The 13,357-nt window shown below is 40.1% G+C and overlaps 1 protein-coding gene across 6 annotated transcripts in view; it reads right to left on the bottom strand.

Annotated features, from left to right (window-relative positions):
• The window catches only part of SNX25 (sorting nexin 25), a 175,769-nt gene that overhangs the window by 4,937 nt on the left and 157,475 nt on the right, over positions 1–13,357 (bottom strand). For 5 of the 6 annotated variants that reach the window (XM_045017316.1, XM_045017317.1, XM_045017313.1 and 2 more), the window contains 3 exons: positions 11,333–11,450; positions 7,728–7,794; positions 3,262–3,443 (listed from right to left, as the gene is read on the bottom strand). In XM_045017316.1, the coding sequence (XP_044873251.1) occupies positions 3,262–3,443; positions 7,728–7,794; positions 11,333–11,450 (367 nt within the window). Of the gene's footprint in view, positions 1–3,261; positions 3,444–7,727; positions 7,795–11,332; positions 11,451–13,357 lie in introns of those variants that run through there. The other variant, XM_045017315.1, reaches the window with a different exon arrangement.

Here is a 13,357-nt window from a genome sequence, read left to right as displayed (position 1 = left end):
TTCATAATGATGTTGATAAAACATATCTGCTTACAATTACTTAATGGCAAGTGCACCAGAAAACACCACATACCATGACAGGGGGTTAGAGTTATATATTCAGGCTCCTATTAAGCAAGAAAGTTAAGCACATGTTTAACTTAAAGCATATGAGCTGTCACTGAACGAGACTACTCACATGCTTAAAATTAGGCATATGCTTAAGCATCTGCATCAAAGACCTTTAAAATCAGAATTTTGTTTATGCTGTTTTGGCAACACTCTCTGAGTGCTATTCCCAAAGATATACAGGGCATATTAGGTACTTAGCAGTGCAGAGCATCAGGCCTGTATTCTCATGTTATTCAAATATTCACATACACAACATGAGTAGATAAGGGATACAATTAGTTAAAGTAGTTGAAAATATCAGTTTCTGATCATCTGAACAAGTGACTTGAGGAGAGAGAGATGAGCTCAGAGTTTTGCCACAGTGCTGCCTCTCTAAATTAAAAAGCCTACATATCCCCAAATAAAGAGAACAGCGAAAACATTTCTAGATGAATTATTTACAATTTGAATTAAACAAGTCTTATTAGGAAGGAAAAACTAGGGCTTTTTTGGTTGACATGCAGCATACATAAAAAAATTTGCTACATAAAAAATAAGCCCCTAGACATCCTGTGTTTTTCATGAAGAAGCCAAGTAAGCCAAGTTATGTTAAGCCAAGTATGTATAATGTACCAAACACCTATTATGATGTGCTTTATGCTATATGTCAAATATTTTCCATGCACACCTTGTGTTGTTTTGCCTGTTGAACACAAATTACAAATTACTCAAAAGCTTAGTGAAGCAGTCAAATATATAATTTAATCCTGCTCTATGCAGGTGATGGAGAGATCAGGTAGTAGGGTATTCAAGTTATATTAGGTAAAATTTGAAATCTACCTTCACAATTATCAGTTGATTTACTATTAATTTCCTAGTCACTAGTTATAAGATGTTTTTCTGGCAGAAAACTATATGCTTATTATTTGTATATTCCCAGATATTCAGCTTCTTTGGAAGAAGACAGTCACAAACTTTAACAAATAGCTACATCTCCTGAGCTTTAGTGCCAGGAACAAATCCCGAAAGTTGATAACATTTCTTGAATAAAGGAGGAAAAGATTACCTTAACTTCGCCTACAATGAAATATGGTATAGCAGAAAGGTGGAAATGCCTAGGTAATCCTCAAAAGAGGAAGAAGCTGCAAGTATTGGCTTGAAAACATTAATACTATCAACTGAGGGTGTGTGGGAATGTGTTAGGAAGTGGCAAATTAGTAAATGTGGATAAACCTCTAACCATTTTTTTCCCTAAAGCTCAAATCAAGCCTTCAAGCAATTCCTTGCAAATTGCTGATACCATATGGATAGTGAATGCATATTGTGTTATTTATATTTAATTATTTCAAAGAAAAGAATAATTTCATTTGGGGAAAGTGTGTGTGCTCTAATTTTGTGCAGGGCTTTCGTATGATGGTGATAATAGACTCACTCAAGTTTTAACCCTCCAAACAAACTCAAGAGCATTCAGGTTTCATGAGTTCCTGTCAACAGAATAATCAACCATTTACATCTAATATAAAAGTAAGAGAAAAGGGTTCAGTGGGAGGATATTGACTGGCTTGAGCTGAGTAGATAAATGAAGATTTCTGTATTTTTGGTTTCTTGATAAAACAATAGTAGGTCTAAAAATATAGAGAAGGTTGATTTTAGTACACACTAATTACACACAAAAACATTAACTGAATGTTAAGGTTGCAAAATCAAGCATTCAAAAGTTATGAAATGCCAGAATTAGGGTTGCCTATGACCACATGGTTAAAGTTTGGCAAAGTAATAAGCAACTGAAATCACAGTGTTATACTGGGAAGTATCTGGCAACCTTAGCAGGCAGTGCTACCTTTTCCACCGATAAAGAGGGATACTGAAACAATAAGAAAGAAAATTACAGGGATGAGTGTTTTATGACCACTAGACACTGAAGAATATCAGATTGTAGGGGTTATTCCTACAGCCAAATGATACTGGCATGCTGTATGTGTGGCACAACTAGGGTGACCAGATCAAAGGAAGAAAATATTGGTCACCCTAGGCACAACAACAACAGTGTAGAGGCAAGCTCCAAATAACTGAAGAACATTCTCAGCATAGTATAAATGGGGGAAAAAATGAAGGTATTTGTCACTAATGGAGTTTTCTGAATAGATTGCCTCTGCAGAACTCCACTCTGGGAGACCTGTGCCAAGCTAAGCTTACCTGGAACTATATTAACAGCAGTTAGAATCTAGCCAGGAACATATGGCTCAGCTTCAGTGTGCTGACACCATGTCTACGAAATAAAGCTAAAGAGATCTGATGGGCGATCAGCACTTCTGAAAATCTGGCCACTTAGGTTAGGCTCCTAAATCTATATAGAGGCTTGTAAATCAGAGTATGAAAATTTTGGTCTAAAACGTTCTTTGTTTTGAATGAATGCAAAAGAGATGTAAATCTGTAGGAAAAGCTTAGTGTATTCAGCTAAGCTGCTCATTAGTGGTTAGAACATGGGACTGGGAGACAGGAATTCTGGGTTATTTTCCTGGTTCTATGCCTAAATTATTGTATTCTACATTGGAAAAAAGTTACTTAAACTCTCATCTTACAGACAAGAATAACAGGAAGCAGTTCACACAGGTACATATGCCAGCTATGTGCATAGTTTGATGCCCCCAAATCACATAAGTATTGTTTTTTGTTTGCTTTTCTTTTACTTTCTTTAAATTGCATTAGCTTTATCATCTTATTCTAAAAATGATTATCATCTATTTAGTTTCAAAGGTCAAATGAGACACTAAGGAATGACTGTGAACAGTCACTAAAATTGATCTAACACCCTCATGAAAGGGTTCAAACTAAAAACAGTGTTTGAAGCTTAGAGGTAAAAATCAAATATGAGGATAGAATGCGAGATGGGAGAAGCTGGTTCTGAAATCTCAGCCAGAAGAGAAGAGTCAGATTCTACTGACTTTGCTACCAGTTTTTTAATTGTGTTAGACATGGGCATACAAGTCCCATTCCGCACGGAGCAGTGCTGCAATTTACTTTCCAGAGGCACTAGGGATAAGGGCTGAGATCAAGATTGTGCCTGTTTTCAGCATTAGAAGGTATGATCTAAACTGCAAAAAGAAAAATGTTGGGCTAACATTTACTTCTTTCATATGTGGTTATGTAGAGAAACACTGATGTTCTCACCTGGAATGTTTTCAAGTAGTTTTTGCTGTGCTCTCTGTTTTGTCTCCTGACTTTGCTCTTCACCTTTGGATCTTGTTGGGGCTGCTAATTTTCCATTTGGCCAGAAAGCATCTCGGAATACACTGATGTAGTAAACAAGCATTGGCTCGCTGAATATCCAGCTTACTGTGTCACGTATTTGTCTTTAAAAAGAAATGTAAAGGGGAATGTGTCATAATTCATACTTCAGATTTTACACAAACAAATGGTGGAAGACAAGACAAACTTCATAAAATGGTGCCAGTTTATCAGTCTATGATATCAGATGATTTGGCCAGTGCCCCCGACTTCCTATTCAGCTATATGCACTCTTACTGGAAATGTGGCTTGGGTTGTTCCAAACGTATGATACTGGGGTGTGAAGAAGATGGAACTCAATGCAATTTAAGGAACACACACATTTAAAGGAGCGGACGGTAGCAGCACACTGTGGGGCCTTGTACAAAGGCTCACTGCTCGGGAAAAGCTGAGGAGGGTGAAGAGCCACACTGAGAAGTAAAATGGTAGTCGGGAACCACACCCTGATAGTATGGGCATATGTTCCAGCTGGATAAAACAGGATGACGCTTTTCCAGAAATGTACCCAGGAAGCTTCTTCATAGCCTGTGCTGTAACCATGGTGACTGATAGAGCTGGTCACCTCCTCCTGTGGCTAATTGTATCATCTCAAGCACTCTTCGCTTAAAGAACACAAGTTCTGGGATATAAAACCAGCTCCAGAGCAATGACCTACCATACTAACTGCTTTGCTACAACACCACAATTTAAAAATCATAACACAGTTTAAGTCCTTAAAAACAAACAAATAAATGTGTGAACAAAAAAACTGCAACAATAACAAAACCCCTCTCAAAGTGTGCGCGCACAAATACATTCCCTCTCTCAGGGATAACGTTTTTCTTGCTACCTATTTGCACTATGTGAAAATACAACGGGGAAAAAAATCAATTTAAAACTCAGTAAGTAGCTGTTGTCACAGGCCATTAGTCTATCAGGGCTCAACCACAACATTTGCCATTATTTCTTGTCCGATTTTCCATGTCTGTGGGAGGCTGTTAAAGCAATTCTGGCATGTGCAACCTGAGCTGCTGAAAGGATGAGGGGACCAGCCTGTACTGTTATTTGATTTCTGGGATGTGTTATCTACCTGTGTGACAGCATCGCAGCTAAAATAAGATAAAATATTGCTTTGTCAGATTCTCAGTGATCTTTCAGCTGGGTGAAAGTACTGCAGAAATAATTGAAGTTTACAGACTTTTGGAAGTGCAATATGACAAATAGCCCAATTTATTTGTCAGTGAGTAGATTTTTCACTTACGAATAAGAGTTACCATACATTGACATGGAAACACATTACAGTAATTCTGATGTTTACAAATATTTGGTTTGATTGACTTATGGAGGTTTTCCCCAAGGTTATAATACATGCATTCGATGAAGTGGGTATTCACCCACGAAAGCTCATGCTCCAATACGTTTGTTAGTCTATAAGGTGCCACAGAACTCTTTGCCAGGTTATAATACAAACTCCCAGTGCTCAAACTTTTCCAAAATGGTAATTTGCCAGTATCCTGAGGAGCACATGTAATTAGCATTAGATGGAGCAGATTGCAACACCTTCATCTTTAATATGGAGTTATGGTCTTCAGAGATTAGGGGGAGATTTTCAGAGGCATAAATGGGAGCTAGTCACTCAACTCCCATTGACTTTCAGGTTTATATAGGAGTAATATCAGGCGTTCTTCAACTTGTTCATAGTGTGGACCTCATCTAAAAAGAGACAACAGCCCATGAACTACCTCCCCTTCTATTCACTATTGCCTAACATCCCTTAGCCACTACAGAAATTGTTTACACAGAAAAGTAATTACTGAAGAAATATTTAGGGCAAAGTCCCTACCCCATCTCTGGCCCTTTACAGGTAAAGTGACAAAGTGACACAGTCTGGCCACAGGGGATTCTCCCAGCAAAACGACTATGGAAGACTGTCATAAGGCTGCCTTCTGGAGGACCATCTGTCAAGCCCCGGCGCAGGTGGTGTACCAGTGATGGGGGCCCAGCATGCAGTGCCAAAGAGATTCCAAGCAAAGCTATGACCCAACAAAGCAGCTCACAAGGCTGCTGTAACTCAGGCAGACTTCCAATATGATCTAAATTATGCCCGGATACATGGAGCAGCTCAGAACTGGGTGGGTAAAAAAGATAGCTTAAAGCCACCATCGCCCCCTATCGTTCCTGGGAAGCACCTTTCAGAGGTGCAGCACAGACTCTCACCCGTATTGTAGCTTAGCTGTCTTTAATGCAATTTAGCACGGATACCAAGGAGGAGAGCTAGCACAATGTGGCCAACCAGCTACTGATGTACCACCAGCAAGCGCACTAGGGTCCACAATTTGAGAACTTTTGACTTACTCGAACTTGTCTGCTTGTGTCCTCTCTGCTGGCTTTATACCAACACCTTTCCCCAAACCAACAGGATAACAGACTGTGCCAAAATGGGCGATGTTGGTATGGTGGGTCCCGCACTTTTCTTGGCGGGGAGCTAAGACGCCACTCCTTGCCCCTGCTCTTGGGGCCCCGAGGGTTCTGCTAGTGGCCTAGAAAGGTGGTAGAGGAGGAAAGCAGGGAGGGGCCTGGGTTTACTCCACACTCTGAGCCCCAGCTCCTCTCAACCCCTGCAGGTTTCTTCCCCTCTTCCCCCTTGGGTAGGGTTACCCTCGGTCCATAGATGCTGGGGGAGGGAGTCTCCCTGCCGGGTCTCCCTTAGTTTGATTCTGTGGTCTTTCAAGTCTCAGCAACACACCTCCAAGCTCCAGTTCTCTCTCCTCCCTCACATACCGACTGCCTGAAGCAGGGGATTTTATTAGGTTCCTGACAGGGCCTTAATTGACTACAAGTGCTCCAATTAACCTGTAGCAACCCTCCCTAGTCTACAGGGAACCACACCTTAATTAGCCTAGGGCTTATATATTTCCCACTCTCCCACTGCTCCCTGGTTCTCCTGTTAAGATGACCAGATAGCAAATGTGAAAAATTGGGACCGGGCGGGGGCAGGTAGGTGTAATAGGAGCCTATATAAGAAAAAGACCCAAACATCTGGACATCCCTATAAAATCAGGACATCTGGTCACCCTACCTCCTGTATCGCACAGACATTTAAATGTAGTGTTCAAGCTTCAAAAGTTTGTGACAATGGAGAGTAACAAATTATGTTTCATTTTAAAAAGTAGTTTTAAAAAGCTTTTCTAGAGCCTGCTCTGGTGATGAAACCAAGCAAAGATCCATGGAAAGGAAAAACCAAAATACCTTGACACCAAATTTCTGCTCTGTCGAATAATTATTTTACCACAGGCCTTAGCACCTGGCAGAAGAGCTACATTAGTCAACATTTTTTCAACCAAGAAATGATAAGTTTTTCCACAACAATTTTCATGAAGAGATTTCCAGCTTTTTACCCAGCTCTGTGATGGCCACATTTTGCAGGCCTAAACCTCATGACAACATGGAAAAGTCTTCTTGGAGTTGTAAACCATGCTAATGAAAAACTGACATTTTGGCTTGCACAGGAATAGTTACATGTTGCTATTTTACCTTACAAATAAATCACACTCATACTGTCTACTTAAAATTGTTTGTCACTTAGGTAAATTTACAGTCTCTTGTACAACGAAACAGCTTAAAACAAAAATCTAGGTTTTAGCTCTAGGGAAAATCTTTGTGGGTTCCTAAGAGAGCAGATAGACTAAGAAAATAAAAGCCATTCAAATCAGCATAATGTTTAACTCCTTCAGAAAATACAGGATAGCATCTGATAAGCTGTGAGGTGCTAATTCACTCTTAAGGAAAAAGGAGCAGACCATTTTTATAGCATGCCAACTGCTCACCAATTAAATATATTTGCTCTTTTCTAATTTAATTCCACAAATGGCAAATCCCTGTGAAACAATCCTGAGTTCAGAACTGTGGTACAGATTATATGAGCAGAACCATAATGCCACACACTTGCCTCAATGGATGGGAAACTTGATGGAACCAGCAGTGATTTGGGCAGCCCCAGTAGAAAGGGGGAGGAAGAGAGCACATGCTGGGGGAATGCAGGGTGGCCCCTATTCTTCTAGAGACTCTACCCACTCATTGGCCAGCCAGAGAAGGAGGAGGGATGACTGGTCCCTGGCTCTCCAATTTCATTAATTTAAACCTTGACCTGGGTCCTTGGGAGCCCCTTCTTGATTCATTTCGTATGTCTGTATTAGATTCCTCTCTGATCAACATGAGAATAAACTTAATTTTAAGTTCAGTAAGACAACAATGGCTGAGCCATAACTATATGAACAGAATGTCTATAGAGATTTTCAAATAGTCTGCTTTCAGTTAGTTATTCATACAGCAATGATTCCAGGATCAGAGTTAAAGTAACCGCTACTTACTTGTTGATAGTTCTTCCAAAAGTGACTTGTACTAGTGCAATTAGTGTCTTTCTGACCCACTTAAACACTAGAATAATGAAAAAGGAAAGAAAAGAAAGACCAGACATTCAGTAACTCTCTAGGTTCCACAATCATGACCCAGAAACTACGATACATTTATATACTATTATCTGTATTAAGGTTTCACTTTTCAAGTTTTACATACATAGTTCTTTCACTTCTGATTTTCTTTTCCTGTCTGTCCTGCTATACTGTTATTTTTGGGTTACTTTACTAGCTCCTTCAACTTTCTAGAAAGAATAAGGGTGACTGCACTGGGATTGCAAGAAATAACACACTTCTTTTAGATTTGGGATATTTGTTCTTGCTGTGTCTGATAGCAGCATTTCCATTTCAACTAGAGATTAAGTCCCAGCCACATATTAAAAGTTACTGATGTGGTTCACGTCCTCTTTAATGTAAACCTGTGGAGCTTGCTGCCCAGAGTTCATGGAATACAGGAGACTTTTGCGGGCAGTGTTTGTAATTCAGCACTTTCATTTTAATAAAAGATTAAACAAATATCTAACACAGTGGGTTGGAACAGTGTAAGCACTGATATTGTAAGTACTGTGGGACACCTTATTTTCCAGAAAACATTAAGGCAGCAGAAGAAACTATTATATTTTTTTTCTATATGTAGACTGAAAATGCAGTGAGTTTTTTTCTCTGAATAAGCCTGAACTACCCTGTGCTACTTAAAAGAGAAATAAAAGCCTTAAAAACCCATTCAGCAAACTGGACACCATGGAAACCATTCAAGTTTCTCACAAAGTTTGGTCACTTCTTTCCTCTATTGATCTGCATCTCAAAAATTAATTAGACGTTCTCCTCTGCAGTAAGTGAATTACACCAGAAATGAGTAAGTTAGCCACATGGGACTGTCTCTTCAAAATGTGCATCAGTAGCACAATTAACAAAGTTCTATAGTTACTTTTTTCCCTTTCATTTAGAGTCTTCCAGTCATTAGGTTCAATCATTACGTTAGTTATTTTTTTCATGATTTGACCATGTTGGAGGTAAACTATGGGAGCTTTTCTTGCCCAGAGATTCCCAAAAGCTAGACTGGCCAGAAAAAGAATGCTGTAGCACTGTAGCTCATTGTCTGATAAAGGGCCTTTTTCTGCTATCCCAATTTGGCCAGCAAGAAAAGAAAAACACAGTATGGGATATTCAGTAGTAATCAGTGTTGGCCTAACTTTTCTCCTACTGAAGTTAGTGGTAAAACTCCCATTGGCTTCAATGGGAACAGAAATAGGACAATGTTGAGCATAATGGTTAGGGTGAGCAGATGTCCCATTTTTAAAGGGACGGGCTCGTTTTTTGAGACTTTTTCTTATATAGACACCTATTACGCCGCACCCCCTGTCCCATTTTTTCACAGTTGCTATCTGGTAACCCTACTAAGAGTAAACTAATAGTGGTTTACTCTTGTCCAACAAGGACTAACAATGGAAGTGCTCAAAGGCCTAAGACTGCACTTAGACCTTGCATGACTTGATTCAACTTTGCCACCTTCCTATCAGGGGCCACCAAGTGAAAGTTCACAAATAGAGATAAAAAATAAGGAACTTCATATGTTACCAAGAACAAGATACATGCAAAAATAGCCTGGGTGTAACTGGCAATAGCACAGGAAGAACCATGTTAAATTGGAATCACTAGTTCAAGTTTTCAATTTACAGAAACAGAAAAATAGGAAGAAACAATTCATATTCTGGAACATGATGTCTAGTGGATTTATACACTACAAACATCAAAGCCAATGAAGAATTAGACTTTTCTTCCTTCTGACAGAAAGGATGAACTGTGATTGTTCCAATGATATGTTTCTCTTTATTCTTTATGGATAGCCAAGGAGAAGTTTAGATCATAGGAAGGAGTAGAAATAATAATTATTAAACCATTTCCACTTTTTAAAAAATCTTTTTAGATATAGGTGAAGATCTACATTGTTAATTTTTGGTTCGTATTGGAAGGGTTTCTTTTTTTAAGAATACATAACCTTAATGTTTCCATTAACTGTGGCCCAGCACTACTCCCTAAGCCTTTTTTTGCACTCGTATTTCTAACAATAGGATATATGGTATTCATCAATGGCACTGACATTCTGGATACATTTGCAAAAAGAAAAAAGGCAGCTTCTTATCATCAAGAATAACTGAAGGAAACAATTTGAATATTCCCTCCTAACTGTCAAATCCTCAGTAAATTTTCACTCTCTTAACAATGGTGTCTTGGGAAAGATCTGTATTTGCAAAGATCTCCAGTTGGGGCATGTAATTACAGCACTTTGAAAAGTGTGATATTTTAGAATTCTCCTGACTCCTAGTTCTTTAGCTATTGATGAGAGCCCTGATCCTGCAAATGTTTACATGTATGCTCCACTTTACTACCATGAGTAGCTCCATTGAAATCAATGGAGCTATTCGTGATAGTAAAGGTTAATAATGTGTAAGTGTATGTTTTCTGTTTTTGTAAAAAAACAAAAATGCTCCCTTGATCTAGAGGTTGGAAGTGAGCAGACGACCTAAGCTTTTTCAGAAACAAAGGAGTTTATTTTGAAGACAGGATCTAATAATAAAGACCAGAAGCAGAACTCATTCCATTAGAAGGAGGGATTTTCCATTTAAGGTGCAGGCAGCTCCCTAAAGTAAAGGCCCATACACTCACGCCTATCTAATCCCACTTTGCAGAAATCATACACGGCACTGATGGGAGCTGGGATAGCTCTGTGGTTTGAGCATTGGCCTGCTAAACCCAAGGTTGTGAGTTCAAGCCTTGAGGGGGCAATTTAGGGATCTGGGGAAAAAATCTGTCTGGGGATTGGTTCCGCTTTGAGCAAGGGGTTAGACTAGATGACCTCTTGAGGTCCCTTCCAACCCTGAGATTCTATGATTTGCTCTGATAAAAATATTTTTTAAGCAACCACTATGTTTGGCTATATTCAGATGCATCTTCTAGTGGACACAAAATAGTTCTGTTTGATGCTTCTGTCCATGTACCTGATCATGCAGCCATTACTCAGACATGTAAGGGATGAAAGATCCAGCACCAAACAAGTTAATAATTCTACTATTTTGTTGCTTCAAGTCTACTATGTAGTTTAGTTATATTTCGAGTAATACACTTTTTTATAATGGATGTGGAAGTCATGTTGCTTTGACACATGCACATTCAATATGATAAACCAACTACTTTTCTTTGTGATTAGTTCACTGTAAAATGCAGTATCCTGACACAAAACCATACTCTGATTTTTACCTGTGTTTTGGAAATATAGAACATTTTTAAACAGAGGTGAAGCTTACAAATATTTAATACAAAGCTCCAAAACTGTAGCATTATTACTGCACTGCTATAATTGGGAAGTTACCCCCAGAAGAATCAGAAAATTAAAAAACGTTATTGATTTCCAAAGAAATCAGTATTTTACATTGCAAAAATATCTCCACTCGTTTAAATGGTAGGAAAACAGATTCATTTTGATGTCTGAAAATCAGTATTTCCTATTTTTTTTCTTGACCAACAGAATCCACTAATGAGCAAGTAAGTTCAAAGCTTACTTCCTCGCAGCTCAAAAATCTCTCCAATCAGCATGAAGCACGGCTCAGCAAGAGCATCTCGTTTACCATCCACTTCATCTCCATAATCTGACAGGTCACTATCCTCTTCTGTCTCCTCCTAAAAGAGCAATACAGTTACAGTATGGAAGAGAGTTATTAAGGGATATTAATTTTAGAGCTCATTTCCCTCCCAGCTACTTAGTTCATGAACCTGAACCACTTCTCATTTGTAATGGTGCAAAATACTAATAATTCTGTTTTTCCTATGATTTGGTTTTGGTCTTGACAACTAAGAAATGTATTCTAAAATGTATAGAGTCTTTTCCAAGGAGTTGTATAAAAAGTACAGATCTCAAAACAGCTGCAATATATCATTTTGAAAACAGTAATAAAGAGAAATATTCCTAGCCTAACATATTTGAAGAACCCGAGGAGTGACCTAGAATGGAAAAAAAAGTTACATACGGAGAGCGTTTCCTCTAGAAATTACAAATCAAGGAATAAAGTGAAAAAACTCTTTTTTAACAAGTGAACATGTAACATGCAGCAAGCTTTAATTGCAAATATGCCTAGACTGTGCCCTTGGGCAATAGCTGAGCTGTAGCATACACTGAAAGCTTGGGCTGTTTCGGCAGAAGCACTGGTCTGGGATCCATTCACAATGGCCTTCCCTCAACTTTTTTGAAACAAAAAAAAGGAGTACAGAAAAAATATTACGTTCTGCTTTCTCCATCCCCTTCCACCATTATTCTTTCCTTCCATCTAGGATCATAGACTATCAGGTTTGGAAGGGACCATGGGAGATCATCTAATCCAACCCCCTGCTCAAAGCAGGACCAATCCCTAGACAAATTTTTGCCCTAGATCGCCCCCTCAAGGATTGAACTCACAACCCTAGGTTTAGCAGGCCAATGCTCAAACCACTGAGCTACTCCCCTGTTTACCATCTACATGGCTGGTAAAACGAAGGTAGCTGGGAGACCAAGGGAATTAGCCAGCTGAGTTCACCAGCGGAGGAGGGCAGGGAGGTAGAGCGGTATGTTGGGTTCCCCTCCCCCACTATTTCTTAACTTGGAGGTAGACTACAAGGAAGGACTTGCAATGGGAGGAAAACAGCCTGTTGCCAACACCACTGCTAACTCTTCCTCTGCCTGCCCCTGTGGTCTCACCCGCAACAGACAGGCATAATGATACCCTGAAATACTTCCACCCAGGCCCGGGTCTCAACTTGCTGGGAATGCAACCTGCATGTCCCTGCTGAGGAAAGCCAGCAGGAGGAACCGGTGTCTGTTGTTGGAGTCCCCCAGGAAGCATATAAGAGCTGCAAGAGGAGGTGGCTCATCTGCATAGCATCCTGGAGCATAAGGACTTCCTTGGCAGGACACACATGGGACAGAGGATGCTCTACAGCAGCACCAGCAGAAAAAGGAGAACTGGTTGCTCTATGGGGAAGTGATTGGCTGTTGGTCACCTGGGGCAATAGACAGAGCTCCACCCCCACCCAGGCCCCCTGTCCAGTGAGGTCAAGAACTTGTATGCAGTACTGGCAACTAGTGGGGAAGAGCAGACCCTAATGGCTGAGGAGGAGCCACTTGTCCCCAAAACTGGGACACCCAAGAGAAGGCAGCAGAGTACTATTGGTTGGGGACTCTCTGCTGAGGGGGATGGAGGCAACCTTCTGCCAACTTGACACAATGTCCTGGGAGCCCACGTCTGAGAAGTTACAGAAAGGTTGCTGAGGCTCATCGTCTCTCTGATCACTACCCCATGCTGCTCATCCATGCACGCAGTAATGATACTGCCAGGTCTGACCCTGAGCAACTCAACAGTGACTACAGGGCTCTGGGAGCAAGGGGTGTTCTGATCCATCTGCCCCAATGAGGGTAAGAACTCACGCAGGGAAAATGCCATCCTGGAGATGAATGCAAGGCTGCACAGATGGTGTTCATAGAATATCATAGTTGGAAGGGACCTCAGGAGATCATCTAGTCCAACCCCCTGCTCAAAGCAGGACCAATACCCAGA

The sequence above is a fragment of the Mauremys mutica genome, chromosome 5 (genome assembly GCF_020497125.1).
Source record: "Mauremys mutica isolate MM-2020 ecotype Southern chromosome 5, ASM2049712v1, whole genome shotgun sequence".
Lineage (NCBI taxonomy): Eukaryota > Metazoa > Chordata > Testudines > Geoemydidae > Mauremys > Mauremys mutica.
Note: the sequence above shows the minus strand (reverse complement) of the source record. Positions and strands in the feature narration are given on the sequence as shown.